This window comes from Felis catus, chromosome D2 (assembly GCF_018350175.1).
Source record: "Felis catus isolate Fca126 chromosome D2, F.catus_Fca126_mat1.0, whole genome shotgun sequence".
Lineage (NCBI taxonomy): Eukaryota > Metazoa > Chordata > Mammalia > Carnivora > Felidae > Felis > Felis catus.
Genome location: NC_058378.1, coordinates 17,171,244 through 17,190,771, shown reverse-complemented (window position 1 = coordinate 17,190,771; position 19,528 = coordinate 17,171,244). Strand labels below are relative to the sequence as shown.

Here is a 19,528-nt window from a genome sequence, read left to right as displayed (position 1 = left end):
CAACGTGTCGTGCATTTATGCTTTGACTTCCAGAGACCCCAACTCAACATTTTCTCCACAAATGGGAAAGGACAGTCTTTGACAAACAAGCTGGAGGCTTGGAGGAAGTGAGTTAGCAGAATCCACACGGCCCATTACCTCAATGTGCGGAGTGCCACAGGCCTGGACAGATGGCCGCTGCCTGCAGAGCCCATGAAGGCTTGCCAGGGCATCCCTCCAACAGCCAGGCTGACTCAGGGCCACGAGCATCTCTAGAGGACAGGGCAGTGACAGGGGCTCAGCCCTCCATCTATGGGGAAATGATGGCCCCCTTCACTAGTCCCCACGAAGGGTTCACAGGATGGCTCGACAGGGACACGTGTAAGTGTCTGAGTGAGCAGGACTTTCCAGCGGAAGACAGCAGAGCTGGGAGTGCAATGGAGGGACAGTTTGGAGCAACTTGGGGGGAGGGGGAGGACACACTGTGGGGAGCAAGCTTCAAAATTCCGGGGATACAGGAAGCGCTCTCTTCAGACCCTGGGAGGAACTGCTAGTATGTTTCACTTTGCAAAGTACTGGATCTCACAAAAGCAGTATAAGGAAGAATGCTTTTGCGTATTTGCTTCACAAAACGGTTTGGCCTGATATCTTCATATTTTTTAATGTGTATTTATTTTGAGAGAGAGAGAAAGAGAGAGAGGCCAGGGGAGGGGTAGGGAGACAGGAAGTGAGAGAGAATCCCAAGCGGGCTCTGCACTGTCACGCCAGCCTCGATCCTACCAACCATGAGATCATGACCTGAGCTGAAATCAAGGGTCAGACACTCAATCGACTGAGCCACCCGAGCGCCCCACCTGATACCTTTAGATAGCAGGTTCTTCTTTATATTTAAATTATTGCCCTTTTAGAATACGATTTAAACAATACAGTTCATTTTTATTTGCATGGTGGCATGCCAGCAGGGATCATATACTCCCTGCCCTGGCTGGCCTGAGAGAATACGGCTGACACAGCCCCTTCCTGTCCCCAAGCCACAGACACCAAGCCCCTCCTCCTAACCCATCACTTGCTGCATGATTTTCCCTTTGCACATTGAAACCCTAAACTCTGTGCTCCCCTTTAAGATCTCGGATGCTCTGATCAAGCGCGTGCAGGTGTCTCAGGAGCAGTGGGTCAAAGGCGCCCTGGAGCCAAAAGTGTCTGCGGAGTTTGACCTGACCTTGGACAGCGAGCCGCTGCTGCAAGCCATCCACCAGCTGGACTTCATCCAGATGAAATGTAGGGGTGAGCCGTGGTTGGCCCAGTTTTGTCCGTGCCTCTTTTGGAAGGGGCATCCATTCTGAGGGGGGCAGCTTAGTGTCACCAGAAGACGGGTGACACACAGAGTGAGGCAGAGCGGGAGGGGAAGGCCGCCCGAGTCACAGGCCGGGGCCCAAGTCCCAGTTCAGCCTGGGTCACCCTGGGTAGCTGGAGGACCTAGGCCGGGTGGCATCCCAGTCTGAGTCCAAGTTCTCTCCTTTGTAAAAGAGGGTTCTTTGTTTTTTCAGACACTTAGTGAGTGTCCACCCTGTGCCAGGCACTGTTCTAGGTGCAGAACACCGCTTTGAACAAGTCAACACACTCGCTCACAAGACTCAGCTGATATTCCAGAAAAGGAAACAGACAGTACACAGATACATCGTCTCATGGCCAAAAGAGGCTTGTGGGGAAAGCGGGATGTTTTGAGGGGAGAGAGATGCAATATAGGGAAAGAACATTCCAGGGGCGCCTGGGTGGCGCGGTCGGTTAAGCGTCCGACTTCAGCCAGGTCACGATCTCACGGTCTGTGAGTTCGAGCCCCGCATCGGGCTCTGGGCTGATGGCTCAGAGCCTGGAGCCTGTTTCCGATTCTGTGTCTCCCTCTCTCTCTGCCCCTCGCCTGTTCATGCTCTGTCTCTCTCTGTCCCAAAAATAAATAAACGTTGAAAAAAAAAATTTAAAAAGAACATTCCAGGTGGCAGAGGAGTGGCAAATGCAAAGGCCCTGAGGCAGGAATCCATTTTCTGGGTTCCAAGAAGAAGAGCAAGAAGGTCAAAGGTGAGAGCAGAATGAACAAGGTGGAGGAGGCTGGGAGGTGAGCTCAGAGAGCCACGAGGGACACAGGCTAAGGGTCAGATAAAGTTGCGTGGCTTGCACCAGGTTACAAAGTAGCAAGCGATGGCCCGAACCAGTCCTCATCCAAAGGCCGCCTCTCCAGAGGCATCGAGGCCACCTTCAGGAGAGGCAAGGAAGCTGTTTGGTTTTTTTAAACCAGAATATCGAAGGATGGAGTGCTACACCTGCAGAATCTGTGAGCACAGGAAATCCTTACCCGCCAAACGTGTGGCCATTTTTACGCCAAAGATGAAACAGGAGTCTTGCACATCTGCGTGCTCCCTCCCACACTCGGTTTGCACCTCGGGCCAGGTTTGGAAAGGCTGCCTGCCCTAGGTGTGAATGAGACGTGGTGCTGAGGAGCAGGAGGAGCCTGGCAGAGTGTGCAGGGGTGCAGCAGAAGACAGGGGGGCTCGGGAAAGCTGAGGTGCCAAAGGTGGAGGCCTGGAGCCGCTCTGGACGCTGCTCCGGGAGGGATTCACAGAGGGCGTGGGAGAGCCTAGGGATAGAGGGGGACCCCTACCTGTTTGTAAACCGAGGCCCCGGGGGAGTCAGCTACGCTCAGCCAGCCCTGAGACCAAGTCTGTAAGTAAGACAGGGCTACACCCAGCTAAACCATGGGGGGAAATCTGGGAGACACCCCTAATAACGGGAGCCAAATGGAAATCTGGAAGTTTTACAAATCTGATGTTGCAGTTTTCCCTTTAAAAACTGTCAGTGTGGACTGTATTTATTTCTAAAATCTCCGGAGCCGGAACAAGGCTAGAATATAAAAACTTTCTCCGGATCTTGCTGTGACAGAACTTACCATGATAACATTTGATTCAAATCCCTGATTCCGAGGGTTGACCACTGGATACTCTGATTGCCTCTCCTTCCCGGCTCTGGTTCCCTGGGCCTCTAACGTGCTTCCAGCCAAAGGTTAAATGCGTCCTTGAATTCACCCCACCAGCACCTTCCCAGCCTAGTGTCAGCTGCACGCTGGCCCCGCAGTGGCTCCGAGGCACTTGGAACCCGGCTCTGTTGGCAACCCTCACGGGCTCCTTGTGGGTCTGAGACTCAAAACTAGGGGTTCTCAGTGGGTAAGTGGGGCTCCTCCTTGGGGCTCCAGATGCAGAGTCGTGGAGGCACGGGCCATGCCTCTCCCACCTCCCACCCCAGATTCCAGGACAGGCTGGAAGTGCACGGTCACTTGAGATCGCGCTGCCCCCCTCTGCCAGCCTTGAGACTGAGATCCCGGGGCTGAGGTGTGCCTGCGAGAGGCTGGGAGGGACCACAGGGTGGCGCCACCGTTCCTCCTGGGGGCCGGGGGGGCCCTGCGATGGGGGAGGAGAGTCCACACAGGTGTCTGGCATGCTGCCGGGGTCCGTGAGCTGAACCCGCCGTTCCTGTTCCTGTCACAGTGCCGCCCGGCCCCCTGCTGCAGCTGGAGAAGTGTTGCACCCACAACAATAGTGTCACGCTGGCCTGGAGGATGCCGCCCTTCACCCACAGCCCCGTGGACGGCTACATCCTGGAGCTGGATGACGGCGACGGGGGCCAGTTCCGGGTGAGGTCCTGATGCTGGACTGGGGGGTCCTAACACGGAGGCCTCTGGACTGCCCTCGGCTCCATTGCTGCCCCTAGAGGTCGTTGGCCCAAACACAGAGGGCTGGTGGGTCTGGAACCTTGGGAAATGGGGCTTCTCTGCCGGGGAGCTAGGTCTGGGCAGCTGGGGCAGGCAGAGGTGACAGCCACAGAGAAAGTTTAGGATGGCTTTTCTGCGGAGACTGACACAGGTCTGAGGCAGAGGAAGAGCTCGGAAAAGGTATCCCCTGCCCTGATCTACTTCCTGCTTCACCCCACCAGTGCAGTCCCGGCTATTCCTCAGCACCTCCCCAGATATCCCCGCTCTCGCAGGCTCCCCCCCCCCCCGCCACTCCTTCAACGCTCTATCCCTCCTTGCCCCGCCTGGGTCACTGACTGTTCTACCTGGCAAGATGCTCTGTGGGTGAGGACAGCCACTTGGTAAATGGCCGTTGGGTTGAGATGAACTTCTACCTTCGTGTTTCCAGGGATGAAATGTCATGGGGACAAGAGAGGCTCTTAGTGAGCCAGAAAATGGTGTTCTACTCCCCCATCCGGTAGAGACCCCCCAAGCCAGGCCCCCTAAAGAACCCTTCCCTGAGTTTTCACACAGCAAAGTTCAGGTCACTGTCAAGCTGCTTTGTTGACCAGGGTCTTCTTAGAGCTCCCCCTTTTCCATTCCCGAGAAGACTGCATAAAGATGTTCCGGAACAAAGCACTGCAACCACAACAGTTCTGACATCCCTTCTCCTGGGGGGCTGCCCATTGAACAAATCTTGCTGAGGATCAATATTCCTTTCGTTTCTCTCAAAGGGATTTATGCATAGGTCATTTCATTTTCTGTTTGAGACCTACCCAACAAGAACGTAAGCGTTGGGGAAATAATAGCAGCCTTCCCTTGGGAATTACTGGGCCCCGTGTGAATATATGGGCAATTTAGGGGACAGCGGAGTTGAGGAATGGCAGGTCATTCACTGGGTGCAGAACCTCAGTCGTTGTGGCTGTGCAGAAAAGCTAAGGTTGGAAAGAACTCCTGGACTGGAAACCAGGAAAACAGCCCCTGTTTCTGAAACGGGAAGGGAAGACTGTTTCCAGATGTTAAAAGAAGCAGCCACAGGGCTCACATACTGATGGCCCCTTCCCTCCGAGACATAGCCACCAGCAAAAGCTGGATACAAGGGCTAGAATTTATGAGGAACCACCTGTTAAAGTGGGAAGAGTGTCGGCTTTCAGTGCAGGCAGGCCTGGATTTGAACCCTGGCTTCCAAATGGGTTCATCTGGATCCTGGGCAGGTTTCCAACCTTCTCTGAGTCTCCTTCTGTATGAAATACAACAACAACAACAAACCAATAACAACATCCAAGGGTTGTGTGAGGATTAAAATGCCCTACACAATGCCTCGCACCCAGCTGTTATTATTAATGACTTGACATAACAAATGAAGAGTGAACCCCCTAGACAATGAGAGAGGAAAGATGTTTTAGACCAAGTAGAAATGGTGACACAGGACGGGGTGCAGGGCTGTGCATTTGAGGGAGTTAGTAGGACAAAGGTAAGTTTGAAGTGAGTGGGGAACAAAATCAATCCCTACTAACGGATCTTTGGGGTCCCCTGCAGAAATGTCTCACCTCTCAGGAGGCCATGAGCAAAGCCGTTCAGGGGGCAGGGGGGCCAGCGAGGGGAAGATGGCAACCTCAGGGGTGGCGGAAGTTGGGGAGGGGGGCAGAACGCCCCTCTCGATCCAGAAGCGATCCCGGCCCAAACCCACCTGAACCCACCTGTGCTTGGTCACGCCCTTCCTCTGTCCACTTTTTCCCATCATGGGTGATGACCCTTCTTTTTTTTTTTTTAAATTTATTTTGAGAGAGAGAGAGAGAAAGCACAGGTCGGGGAGGGGCAGAGAGAGAGGGAGAGAGAATCCAAGCAGGTGCCTCACTGTCAGCGCAGGCTCCAACGTGGGGCTCAAACCCACAACCTGCGAAATCATGACCTGAGCCGAAGTCAGACGCTTAACCGACGGAGCCACGCAGGCGCCCCTGTGATGACCCTTCTTTTAAAAGTATTGCTTATTTTGTTTATTTAGCTGCTTTAGCTCATGTTCGCTAGCTTAAATTCCCACCAACAACCAAGAAGGAGGTGGGGGTTTCTGCACCTCCACCCCTCCTGGAGGAGTGGGTGTCCCTGGGATCCAGGGTCCTATCTGATCGGCTGGCCTCAGCAGAGGTAGGACATTCTCGGGCAGCTGCCTAGCTGGCTACACACCTGCCATCCCTCCCCGCCTCCCTAAGACCCCGTCACACCCACATTCTCACGGGCAGAGGGGCTGGCCAGCCAGGAATAGAGTTTGTGCCCAACTTGGACACGGTCTATGACCCTGCCTCCAGTCCTCCAAATGTCCCTTGTTCAAGAACTCTGCTGAGGCGCTAGCACTTTGAATGTCAACATGTTGCTAAGAGAAACTTTCCAAATAACGGAGGCACCTCCTGAGCAGTCTTGGCTGTCTTTTAGGAAGTGTATGTGGGCAAGGAGACCCTGTGCACAATCGATGGTCTTCACTTCAACAGTACCTACAATGCCAGGGTCAAGGCTTTCAACTCCTCCGGCGTCGGGCCTTATAGTAAAACTGTAGTCCTGCAGACATCTGACGGTGAGCACTGGGGTGCTGGGAGAGGACCAGATTCAGGCACGGGTGGATGAGCTTCTAAAGGAGGATGGCAGGGGGTGAGGGGTGGGGGGAGACTATCAGCTGTGCAGGGCAGGGGAGTGAAGGGATGGAGGAAATTCGGCAGCAGCGAAATGTATGCGTCTCCTCCCAGCCCTGTCCCTGCCCTTCTCACCACGGCCCCTTGCCTACTTCTCCCTACTCATGAGCCACAAAAAAAAAAAAAAAAAAAGGCCATTTCTTCACCCCATTTGCTGGCGTGGGAAAGGAGACAAGGATGTGAGAGGCTCAGGGAGACCCAGGGACTGAGACTGCATAGGACAGACCTGGAGAAAAGGCCACTTAGTCCTGGGTTTGACCTTCCCCCCAGTGGGAAACTATCCCTCGAACACCTGGCACAAGAGCCCAGATCTGATGGCTCACATACCCAGCTGCGTCCTTTCAGGTTTCAGGCAAGAGGAGCACATCAGCATCAGTGGGATGTTGGTCATCTGTGTCCTTAGCAGAAGAGATGATGTAAATAAAGAACATGTCCCAACAAGAGCCTGCCCTGCTAACCCGAGCATCCCAGGATGGTGTCAATCCTGTTTATTGTCATCGTGTATCCCAGCACATCCTCCGGTCGCCCTGAGGAAAGATGTGACACGCCTGGCTTGTCTCCCCAGGACGCAGGGGAGAGAGGGCAGGGGCAGATGCTGTTGTCAAGGGCACGGCTGGGGACGCTTTTCTGAAGATGACCAGCTTTCTGCCCTTAGGTGCCCTCCGCCCTGCAGAACGGTAGTTCTTGCCCTGAGCACTGTGGTCACGATTCTAGAGTCAGGACCTCACGTCCCGCAGCCTGAGGATATCGGAGAACAGAAGGAGGAATGCGAAACAGGAGGATGGAGCGTGGGGACTTTGGTTATATCACTTCACCGCTCCGGGTCTCGGATCCCACACCCACAAAGTGGGGCAGGGATTACCTCCTTCCTCTTTAACTTACAACGGCGTAGGAAGCGTAACGGAAGGGTGTCAGAAACCAAGACTCCATAGAATGCATTTAGATTTGGGGCTCCGGGGCTCAAATGTCTGCGTTCCTTGGCAAGGCTGGGTTCGTGGGACCGAGAGCTTGGATGAACAGAGATCGGGGAGTGTGTGTGTGTGTGTGTGTTCGTGTGTGTGCGCGTGTGTCCCTGTGTGTGCCTGGGAATCACACAGGGAAGAGCGTGTGTGATGCTGGATGCCAACTTGCTGGTAGATATGGGTGAGTGAGTCTGTCTCCGAGCCCAGGTCGGAGACTGCTAGCGAGTCCCATCCCTGACTCTGCTTCCTTCCTTTCCAGTGGCCTGGTTCACCTTTGACCCCAACTCTGGGCACCGGGACATCATCTTATCCAATGACAACCAGACGGCCACCTGCAGCAGCTATGACGACCGGGTGGTGCTGGGCACAGCCGCGTTCTCCAAGGGCGTGCACTACTGGGAGCTGCACGTGGACCGGTACGACAACCACCCAGACCCCGCCTTCGGGGTGGCCAGGGCCAGCGTGGTCAAGGACATGATGCTGGGCAAGGACGACAAGGCCTGGGCCATGTACGTGGACAACAACCGCAGCTGGTTCATGCACTGCAACTCCCACACCAATAGGTGCGTTGCCAGTGGCGGGGCGGGGGGGCAGTTGGGGAATGAGGCCCCTGTGGGGGACAGCATCCCTTCTGCTAGGCATCAGGAATGTGGGGGAGGCCTTTCAGCCACTTGGGTGTCCCATTTCCAGGGAGAAGTGAGTGTGTGACCAAGGGACAGCATGCAACAGAGACTAGAGTGGCCCCAGGGCATGTGGCTTTACAGGTCACCCGGCCAGCCACACGACCAGGCTCTGCCAGGTTCCTCGGCTGCCACTCCCTTCCCACTTCTGCTCCGTTTCCCTTTAGACACTGTCAGCCAGGGGCACAGCCGGTGTCCTCGAGGCTGTGACCATGTCTCTACAGACGTAGCAGGTGCCATTGCCCTGGCAGTGACCCCCCCCCCACTGCCCAGCCTTGTGTGGGCTTTGACCCAAGACAATGCCCCCAAAAGGGCAGGCCTGGGCGTGGCAGGCACTGTCGGGGTGCTCACTGCCGGGGACTCTGTCAAGGGCCCTGCCAGGGCTGCCTTACTCTGAGGCCGGCCCTGGGAGTGGTGTTACCAGGGCGGACACAGGAAGATGGGCCCTTTGGGGTCGCCCTGGGAAGACGTCCCTGATACCTGGGCTCCTTCAGGGACTTGTGGGCACCTTGATCTCTCTCCTCAGAGAAGGCAGTGGGCCCCCCCCCCATCATAGCTCAGTGCTTACTCTCCTCACCCAGGGATTCCGTGTCCACACCCGGCCTGTGTGTCCAGGGTGGGGGTGGGGGATGGAAAACCTTTTAAGGCCAGCACTGGCCAAGGAGCCCAGAAATAAAGAACGGTAGTCACCTGGAGCTGCCCTCTCCCCGCGCGATCTCCTTCCTGGCCTGCTCAGGGCCATCTCCCCAGGAGGAGCCAACCTCACGGGGCCCAGCTCTAGGCCATGTCAGTGAGCCTGGAGGCTCTCAGTGTTCTGGCCCCAGGAGTCCTGATCTGGGGCAGGGACTTGCCTGAGGGTCCCCAGGGAAGCAGACTGCACCTCTCCCACCTGCCATTTCTCTGGCAGTGACCTCTAGCTCTGGAGGCCTGCGGGAGGGTAGCACCTCGTCCCTCTGTCCCCTCTGCCTGGGCCCTGCAGGCTGACTGGGTGTTGCAGGCTGCCAGGTGCTGCGGGCTGACCCGGCACTGGATCTACCCCCGGCCGCTGTTCCCAAACCACAGAAGAGTGGAGTCCAGCTCCATCTCTACCTGCTTAAACCAAATGGTGCCCAGATACACCGGTGATGGGGGTAATAATGGAGCGTTATTGAGCTTACTTGGTGCCTGAGGCTGTAGGAAGCACCTGACTTCCATGACCTCCCTTAGTCCTCCGAAAAGTACTATTGTGATTGGCATTTTACCCATTAGACCAAGGGCTTAGATGAAACAAGCGTCCCAAGTCACAGGGCTACTTAGCGGCGCTGTCAGGACTCGGCTCAGAGGCCTCCGGTTCGGGTGGGGGGGGGGCCTCGGGGCAAGGGAGCCCGGGTAAGGGGCTGCGGTGGGGAGCCCATGAACCTGGGGAAGCCAGCGCTTGGGTGGGAATCACGTGTTTGCGCCTCACGCCGGTCTCTACCGCCACCCGGCGGTCAGTGTCTGAATAGCACCAGGAGCCCGGTCGTAGCTCCCTTTTCCCACCTGCAGGACCCTGTCCTGGGGTCCTGACACCGCTCCCCAACCCCACCCCACGCCTCCCGCCCTGGGGAAATTTGACCTCCTGGGAAGTGCCTTTCCCCTCAGCGCACCGAGTTTTCCTCACGACTTTCCCGTGCTCTCTGCCAGGCCATCAGCCCCCAGCTAATCAGCAGCTGCCCCATCAGGAAAGGCTAAAAATGGTTTTCTCATCAGAGCCGAGCAGCTGGGGTGGAGGATGAGACCTCAGCCCTCAGCCCTCAGCTAAGGGAAGGGAGTCTGATGGACCCTCTTCTTCCACGGACAGGAAGCGGATCAGCCAGGGAGCCTGGGGAGAGCGTCTGAAGAGATGCTTCTCGCGGGCCGATATGAATTCCCACCACTGCCGAATGTGGGATCACAGACATTTATCAAGAGCTCCACAATTTAGTCTCAAGGCTCCACCGCTGGCGCTCATGGGATGGCAACTCGGGACAGGGGACTTGATTCCAGATTCAGCATCTGTCCCCTGCCACGCATGGCTGTTCAAGAGTCCCTGGGATGTTTCAGAGAGCAGCTGAAGTCGAGTGGGCCTCGAGATCTCCCGAAGGGCTGGCGCTCTGCCTCTTTGTGGATCTCAACGTTCTCGCTGGTTAAAACTATAAAGGGTGCCAAGCTAGTTCTTTCCCTTGGAGGGCAAAGGAGCCTTCCCTACCCAGGCTCCAAGCTCCGGGTGTTCAGGTGGGACCCGCTCATCCACACCCTAACTCCCTGGGTGCCCAGGTCTCAGGGACTCCCAGGAAACCAGGGACTGAACAAGCCGATCCCTCCGGGGTAAGGAAACTTACACGAAGGGTAAGGTCTTCCTGTGTGGCCCTTAACTGGAGAGTGCGTTTCAAGGCAAGTCTCACAGCCCAGAAGAACAGCTCCCTGCACCTCCATGAGGGCTGTGTGTTTTAGGTGAGGATATTCCTAGCATTTTCTGAACCACCACCTACATCCTAGGCTAGATGTGGTGGTGATGGGACTTCCTGGGGCTTCTCTTCCCAGGACGGAAGGCGGTGTGTGCAAGGGGGCCACTGTCGGCGTGCTCCTGGACCTGAATAAGCACACGCTGACCTTCTTCATCAACGGGCAGCAGCAGGGCCCCACAGCCTTCAGCCATGTGGATGGGGTGTTCATGCCAGCCCTCAGCCTCAACCGCAACGTGCAGGTACCATTTACCCTTCCGGGCGGGAGCCCCTCTGGCTGTTCCTCTCGGGGTGCTGGGGCCTCCGAAGTGCACTTGGACGATGTGGACTATAAAGAAGCTGACTGCTGCCCGCCCGGGCAGAGAGCCACCTACCAGCTCCCCTTGGACATTCCCCGGGGACGGTCCTCTGTGGCATGATCAGTTCGTACTTGTTTGCTTGAGATAAGTGGAGGCGCTAAGCTGCCAGCTTGTGGAGCCACAGTGGGAGGGAGGGGGGAAAAGGGAATGGAGGGGGAGGCAGGTGGGGCTTCCATTTTCTGGGACGGGTGCGATGGAGGCATTCGTTAAGCCATCAGGAGGAAGTCAGTGCCCCCTGCCCAGCTTGAGCAGATGGCCAGGTATGCGCTGGGGCCTTTCAGGTATGGCTTTCCCCAGAGAGGAGAAGCACAGGGGGGCTGGGAGAGACCAGTCCCAGGGGCTTTGAGTCTCCTTCTGCCCCCTCTCACCCCTCCCTGCCCCCTCTGGCTCCCACCTGAAGCAGGCAGGAATGTTGTGCTTTTAGATCTCAGGGCTGGAGCCAGTCCTGGGGGGCTGGCAAGGGCTCGGGAGGCCCCAAGTGGACAGAGACAAAATGGGAGCTCAGTGAGGGGGCGAGGGTGGGAGAGAAATGTGGGGGCACTACCCTTAGCTTCTAGCAGAGCCCTCCTCCCTCTGGGAGTCCTGGCTGTGAATACTGACAGGCCTACATCAATCACTGATTGATTGATTTGTACCTGCACTCACTCACGAAAGGGCTTTGAGGCAGCCTGAAATATAACAGATGTAAGAAAGGAACGAAGGCCATGGGAAGAACGCAGAAACAAATATACAACCATGAGAACCGTTCACCTGCTGCAATGGAGCATCAGCCTTGCCGGGGCTCCTGGGACAAGGTGGGAAACCCAGGCCCAGACCGGCTCCTCAGGATGAACTCAGGGATATTACGTTAGTGAGACTGGGCGACAATAAACAGCATGCCCCGCAGTACAGAGAGGCCCTCAGGCTGCTGCCTGTGGCGACCCCAGCGAACAGGGGGCCTCGCACGCGGCCGCTGGGCTGTCTGCGCACTCAGGATTCTCGTAGTGGCCTCCCCCATCCTCACTGACTGGGTCGTCTTTTCCAGGTCACCCTGCACACAGGATTGGAAGTACCAACAAACCTGGGGCGGCCAAAGCTATCGGGCAACTAGCCTCCCGGCCCCAGCTGTTCACCGGCGTCTGGGAAAAGCCCCACCATCCCTCGCTGAGGTCGAAGGACCCGCGAGGGCAGGACGATCGCCTTGAGGGGTGCAGCCCAGCAGCCGCTCAGTATCTTAGAGACGTGTTTTCTTTGGGGGGTGAGAATAGGTCTGCAGGCCACGCTTGTTGAGGCAGCTGGTTAATAAGCGGCCACTGGTCGGTGGTGAAGCTGCGTGTGTGTTTCTCTCATTCCTCCTGGACATTACGAATGCTCACGGAGAAGGAACTTTCTCGAGGGAGGGAGAAGGCATCGGGGGCTTATGATTATGTTTCCTGCCATCTGTTTTCAAAGCTTGTCTTTTTTGCTGGTGGGGGGGAAAGAGGAGGGCCGACTTTGAGACTGGCATCCTGAGAGCAGAGGCAGGAAGGCACTTCTGGAGCCCCACTCCCCAAGTGTTGATTGACCCTTTGCTGGGACACCTCTCTGTCCCGAGGCTGCAGGTTCTCATCTCCTCCAGGAAAGGTTCTCCTTTTTGCTTTTTTGGTCCTGGAGTCTCCACAACATTATGCCCTTGCAGACCTAATCCAAGGTCGATAGAAAGGGGCATTAATCTTGACCTTCGCCATTCCCACTGACCTTCACCATTCCCACTGAACTATTGAGAACCTTTAAAATGGTTTCTTTTGGTCCTTCATTAATCATCTCTCTCTCTCTCTCTCTCTCTCTCTCTCTGTCACACACACACACACACACACGTCTGCTAAAATGCATTCAGTCAGTTCTTAGTCCTTAAACACAAAAGAAAACAATGGAATTGGAGTGACCACATGAAGCGTGTCTGCTGGCCGGCAGCTGTTTTCTGGAACTGCAAGCTTGTCTGAGTTGCTCTCTTCCAGGCTTTGGTCCTCCCAGGGGGACCCTGGGGAAGCCTCTTAGAATCTGCCTACCTTTTCTTCCAGACCCACCCTACTGTCATCATGAAAGTAGGAGATGACCCCCCATGGCAGTGGTGCCTCTGCCTTGGGATGCGCAGGTCCTCTAATGAAGGCAGGAAATAGCAATATCAGCATGTCCCTTACACCCCAGACTCCCGGGGTGAGCCTGGCTGTGCCAGAGGCCCAGGCCGAGCCCCCTAGCAGGGCGCCCTCATGGGCCCAGGAGGTCCCCATTGAGTCATTTGCATCTCTCAGAAACAGAGCTCGCTTTCGGGGGTCTGAGCCCGGAGCCCGCCGCGGTCCTGTCCCCAGAGCACCTTCCTGTCCCCTCCTGCTCTTCCTCTTTGTCACCTGCCACCTCCATTTCCATCTGGTGGCGAACCTTTCTCCTTTTTAAAAAGAATATATTTTATCAAGCATTTTATTTTTGAGGTTGAGGAGTACCTTGTCCATTTGCTGGATTGGATTTTTATAAAACTTAGCCCATAAACCGGCAGCAACTGTGTTTACTCGGTTCTACCTGCTTGTGTAGACACTGCCCTTGTTTTCTGAGCGGCCAAGGCCAACGCTGTGTAGATCCTGCCCCCCTAGCAGCAGATCCTACAATCCTACCTCAGAGCCCGCGCACCCTCGGACCTCGAGGCTGCCTTGTCCCCGCCGTGTGGGCAGACGTGGCCGGCTAGGCCACCTGCCCGGCGTCTTCAGGAGCTGCTTGGTGCTGTTTCGGCCTCCGAGCTCGGGTCCTGGCAACCACCTGCGTGTGGAGCTGAGGTCTTGCCTCTTGGTTCCCCGCCAGCGGCGTGGTTTCTCAGGCACCCGGAGGTCTTCCTCGTCCTGTCCCGGACCCCTGCCAGAGCCCCGAGGGGGATGCAGGCTCCTGCCTGTCCTCCTGCCTGCACCTGCCTCTCCGTTTCACTCCTTAGCCATAGCTCCGGGTGGACTCAGCTTGGAAGCTGGGGAAGCTTCCTGAAGATTGGAGGACACAGAGGAGCCACGGCCTTGCTGGGGCTGATGAAGCATGGCCGGCAGATCCAGATGCATCGGCTTTGGGAAAAGACTGGCCAGCGTGCCGGGAGTGACACCAGGAGTGAGTGTGGCTGGGGAAGGTGGCAGTGGCTTCCTGCGGCGGGGGCTGGATGAAAGGCTGGGGAGCTTCCAGAATCCCTGAAGCTGGGCTCCCCAGGCGGCCCTGGCTCTGCCTCTCTGGAAAGGAGCTGCTGCAGTTCAGCTGGACTTGGTGACACCCTCGGGAAAGCCAGCACCGGGGTCAGAGGGAAATGTGGAACAGGGAGAAGCAGCGGTCCCAAAATGGCGGTGGGGGGGGGGAGGGAGGGTCTCTTTAGGAAGAAAAAGGTAATTTTTCAGAGGGAAGCCGCCAGAACTTGCCGCCTCCCTGCAGGGGTCAGCAGCTCCAGGAGGCCCCGTGAGTGTCCCCAGCAGGCACCTTTCCGGCTTTGCTCCTCCTCCAGGAACCCAGCAGCACCGTGTCAGGCTGTCCTGAAGCCACCTCTCCTGTCCTCAGCACAAAACACCTTTCAGGGACAAGAACGAACCCAGGAGAGAAGGCAGGTCTGTGCCACACTTGTTTTCGAGGGATCGGCCAAACAAAGAAGGAATCATCAACGGCTGTGGCCTGACTTACATCACCCTCCCAGGAAGCCCCTGGGATTCGGAGCAGAGGCTACAGGTCGTGAATTTCTCATTGGCCGTCGAATTCCTGTCCCCTTACAATGTGGTGGCATTTTTGTACTTAGAATTGTATCAAAATGATGCTTTTGTTGGGCTGGCTGAGGAATCACTTGGTGTTTGTCTATCAAGCAGTTTCAGTGAGAAGAGAATTCAAAGTAACTTAAATGTCAGGTCCCAATTCATTGTAAATAATGCCTCCTTGACGTAGTTCCGCGGTTCGTGCTCTGCTCGTGAGCAAGTTTGCTCAAAGCATATGCCTTTCCTTTTAGAATGAATCCCTTTTAAGCGTCCACTAGCGACTCACCGCAAAGCACCCTAGCTCCTAATTCAAAGCAAAAGCTAAAACATTGCACACAGCCCTCTCTGCCCCGTCGGGGAAAATAATGATTCTAATCAAAGTGGACATCAGTAATCCTGACCCACAAAGTAACTGGCATAAAAACTATGTATACAGTTTTATATATAGCTCTGGGCTGAATCTTCAGCCCTCCGTGAACTCTGTGGTTGTGACAGCGCCCTCGGGCGCCTCGTGGCCCACCGAGAGTGAGGAGGGTCATGCTTTCCAGAGTGAGCCTGGGCAGAACCGGAGTTCACCAGGGACGCTGGGAACAGGTTCGTGCTTCTTGCTCTTGGTGTCCGGGAAAGCCCAGCCTTGCGGTGCCCGTGCCCTCTGCCTACAGATTCTCAGGAAAGGATCACAACGCAGGTTCTACGTGTCCTTCTTCCGGGAACATTTGCATTTTAGCCTTAATTCTGGTTGCAAGTGAAAGGCTCGGTCCCCTGTGAAGGCATGTTTCAGCACAGACGAGCAGACAGTTGTCCTGTGGCCACCCACATGGGGAGGATAGGGAGGGTAGGTAACACTCCGAGGTGGGGGGGGGGGGGCTCAGCACGGGAGTGCCAGAAAACACTCTCACAAGGCCCATGGCTGATGCCAGGGTTCCTCAACCTCCGCACCCCCCGGGGTGGGGGGGGTGGGGTTCTCTTATTGTGGGCTGGCCATGGCCTCCCCACACTAGATGCCGGTAGCACCCCCCCAAGTGAGGGGTGATGACCCAAAGCGTCTACAGACATTGCCAGATGTCCCCTAGGGGACACCCTGGGTTGAGAACCACTAGCGGTTTGTCATGTGTCCATGCGTCGATATGCAGGGTGATGCTGGGGTATCCACTTCAGAGTTACCCGGAAAGCCTGTATCACAATGTATGGACCTTCCCACCCAAGACCAGGATTGTCCTTCCATAGGCCTACAGTGCTCTGCCAGCCGGGGCAGGTAGGGGGAAATGGAGGTGAGCCACCAACAGAGGCCAAACTGTCAGGTCTCACTTTGTATTTACTGAAGATGCCCCCACCCGCACCCCCCCAACTCCTAGAAGACACCCCCCATTCCTAGAAGGCAAAACTTATTACCAAATGTTTCCTTGGCCGCTTTTGCCTGGAGGCAACAGGAACTTAATGGATTTGTGGCCTATTATCTGGTTTTAAAAATCTAATCAGATCTCATTAGAAGATATTTAGGGTCTCTGCTGATTCTGGGAAATCTCTACTTCTGTTTTGCAAGTAAGCCAGTAAGCTGTTTTCAAGGATCACTTTCCTTGGCAGGTTCCTCCTTAAAGAGAAAGGGATCCTGGTGGCTTTCGCTTTAAATGGACTGTACGATAGGTAAGAGTAGGTGTGGGGTAGGATGTGTGGCTCAGGCACCGCATTCAGCCCTCAGACACTCGTGTCTTTGAACCTGGCTTTGATAATGGTTCACACGTCTTAAATCTTTCTGTGTCTCGGTATCCCCACCGAGGGAATGCTTTTGAAAGAAAAGAATATAGTCTCTCATCTATTGAGTCTAGGCTAATGGTCCCCTTCAAAGAATCAAGCCTGTGTGGTGACCTTCCAGAATGTTCTCCGACCACAAGACAGTGTCTTCCATCCCAGCCTCTTGTGACCAGGAGCATGTATGTATTAACACTGCTGCCTGGCCTTGAGGAGGGAAAATTGACATTTGAAATAGGCTTCACATGACCATGCAAAGCAACACCCCAGACGTTCCCATTCCCAGCAAGGCCTGTTTTAACGGTACTTTGGTGCAACGTGCTGTAAGCGGGCCACATGTCAGCATTGTCATTGTTAGTCCCAAAGGCATCTGTGTGCAGAAGCCCCCATAAAACGTAGAAAGAGGTTGACCTGCCTCTCTGTCTCCTCGGTCACCTTAAGTTCTAACATCTGAGGCGTCCCCCAACCCATCCTGTGTCTCCATTGTTTCCGAAGATCTCGGCAGGGGAGCGGCTTTGAGAACCAATGTCTAAGAGTAAGGCGGGAGGCACCTGACCCCGCGGCTGGGAGTCTGCATGGCCCTGGGACTCCACTCGCACTACCTGTTGGGGAGGGGGGTGGGGGGTGGTTCCCAGCTTTCCTTGTGAACGACGTTGGCTTCAGGCAGGAGTTGGGAGTCGAGACCCCACAGGGGAGTCTTGTCTGGAGGGCGCGGGCTGCCCAACCTAGTCCTGGGGAAGACCCCCGCAAGGTGGGCACCACTCACCAGGCCAGGCCCTCAGGCAGCCTCTGAGGAGACTCCAAACACAGACTTCAGATCCGGAAAAGCGGCCTCCAGTGGCTGTGGAAGCAGGAACACGGCGAGGGCCTGCAGACCTTTCCAGCTCGTCCCGCGCCCGGTGGCTGGGCGTCCCCAGCCTGACTTCCTCAGCACCAAGAGGAAGCGCGGAGTGAGCCAAGCAGAAGACGTTAAATGCATGATGTAGACGTGCTGCTTTCCCACTAACTTTGTCGTATTCAGCATGAGTGATTTGTTTAACGTTGGCAAAGGAATTTAAAAAGTAACAAGCTCTGTGTCCTTGTTTTGGCTGTCCACAGTTCTTGCATTTCCCTGCCTTCCTTTACCCCCGCCACCCCCCCCCCCCACCATCGCATCCACTTTGTGTAACAGTTGTCCGTATACGGTGGCAGCTCTCGGTCCCGTTGGTGTTCGTGTTCCACTGGAAACACGGGGGGAGGGGGGGAGGGGGGGGAAAGCAACTTTTTTCTAATTTTTGTATCGGTATCCACGAGCGTTTGTATTTTTTGAATTGCAAACACTGTGTTTTCTGGTCTTTGGGGGGTTGGTTAACTTTGTGTATTGCCTTCTGGAAAACCTGAGTTTTATCACAGTCTTGAGCAGATTTGAAATAAATTCTTTGGACACTGCCAACAACCGAAAGCCAGGGCCCGGTCTGGATTACTGCCCAGAAGCACAGCGCGCCTCTTGCCACGCGGGCCCTGGGTGGCGGCGGGCGGCTGGGACAGGGGAGGCGGAAGGGAGGCCACCCTGTCTCTCCCCCGCAGGGCCTGCGCCTGTGAGATGCCATAGGGCTGTGCTGCGTGTGCCCACGAGATCTTGAAGCGGTTCCATGGCTCTGAGTAAGGTGCATCTCAGACAAGGGGGGCTTTATGAATTCATTCTCGCAAGAGGGGACAGGGCTAGACATTGGTAACAATTAGCACATGGTTAAGGTACATTCGTGAATAAAACATTGGTCAGGGGTTACAAGAAACTGAGATTTGGGGGAGACCTCCTAATAACCTATGAGCATCAGGGAGACCAACTGGCCCCTTCAACCACACCGTCTGAGCCCAGGTGTGTCCGACCTGAAACCTCTTAGCCTTCCTCAAACTGTGGTCCTCACAAACACCCATCTCAACACGCCTCCCCCAGCAGCCCCTTCGGCCCAGCCTCACTGCCTGGTTAGCTGCTGGATCCCTGAATGGCTTACCTGAGGAGGGACGGTTGCAGACTCCAAGATGAGACAGCAGGGCATTTATGAGCAAGGGCTCTGCGGATCAACCCCCTTGGGAGTGAAGGAAGCAGGGCCGGCCAAGGGAGACATCGGGTTGGGACGCAGACCCAGCAAAGGCCTCTGCCGCTCTGGGTTGGGAGAGGGGCATTGGGTTCAATACTCCCGTCTCGATCCAGCACGGACGTGGGCCACCCCGGGAAGGAGGTGAGGTGATCCCTGAAGAGGGCCAACGGCTGAAGGTTGTGCCTTCAGTGCTCAGAACAGTAAGTTCTTCTACCTGAAAAAGGATCTGAGGGAGACATCCGGGCATCAATCCCCCGCGCCACAGGTCTTTACTGCTCCTTCAGAATTCCAGTGAGGGAAGCTTAGCCGAGGAAGGCCAGGGATGCTGGAGCTGGTCTTGGAGCTGCAAGGGACACTCGTGGTCAGCCTCCTCTCCTATTCATTCTAGACTCCCTTCACTCTCACCTAGTGCCTCTGCTAATCATGGTTGGGACCCTCATCCATGGGGGCCTGAGCCTCAGGTCACCAGGCCCTTCGCACCCAGGGTTGCTGCATTTGTCTACTTACCATCAAAATCAGGTCAAAGGACTATGAAGAGATGCCTGAGTCCCACCTGGGTGCAGAATTTTCCCTGCCCCACCGGGTGACGGCAGCCTCGTCTCCTCTCGATGGTCAAGGGTAGGTCACCCCTGCGAGGTGGTGGCTCTTCTTGCTTGGACAACTTTGGTTCAGCGGGACATGTGCTGTGTTGTTTCTTCCTTTGGGAAGCAGGGTCTCCAGGTGTCCGGGGCCGAGAGTTGTAGGGACGGGAACCTCCAGGTCCCTAAGTGGGTCACTGGGAATAACAGTAGGCAGGGCGTCGTGTGGAACGATGGCTGAGCCACCAGACATGTCGGGGACTGAAAGACAGCCCTGCAAAGGGGAAATGGCAGTGTGACGACAGTAAGGAAACACGTACCCACAGCACAGAAGCCGTCTGTTCCCTCTGTGGCTGTTGGCAGAATCTTAGTCATAACCGTCTTTCTTTGGATGACTGGTTTTCATGGTGGCTTCTCTCTGCTATCTTGCTAGAGGAAACTTCCTTCGATGGGGAAATAAAAAGTGTGATCTTAAGCCTGCTCTCTAGCCCTTA

General features: G+C 55.7%; 1 protein-coding gene across 3 annotated transcripts in view; it reads left to right on the top strand.

Annotated features, from left to right (window-relative positions):
- Positions 1-17,816, top strand: part of TRIM67 (tripartite motif containing 67) — a 56,548-nt gene extending 38,732 nt beyond the window's left edge. Inside the window, exons 5-11 of one of the 3 annotated variants that reach the window (XM_019813092.3) lie at positions 1,104-1,257; positions 3,516-3,661; positions 6,188-6,326; positions 7,663-7,966; positions 10,625-10,787; positions 11,929-14,006; positions 14,319-17,816. In XM_019813092.3, coding sequence (XP_019668651.2) covers positions 1,104-1,257; positions 3,516-3,661; positions 6,188-6,326; positions 7,663-7,966; positions 10,625-10,787; positions 11,929-11,994 — 972 coding nt within the window. In that variant the 3' untranslated portion in view covers positions 11,995-14,006; positions 14,319-17,816. Of the gene's footprint in view, positions 1-1,103; positions 1,264-3,515; positions 3,662-6,187; positions 6,327-7,662; positions 7,967-10,624; positions 10,788-11,928; positions 14,007-14,318 lie in introns of all 3 variants that reach the window. The other 2 variants (XM_045039950.1, XM_019813091.3) reach the window with 2 other exon arrangements.
- The last annotated feature ends 1,712 nt before the right edge of the window (positions 17,817-19,528 follow it).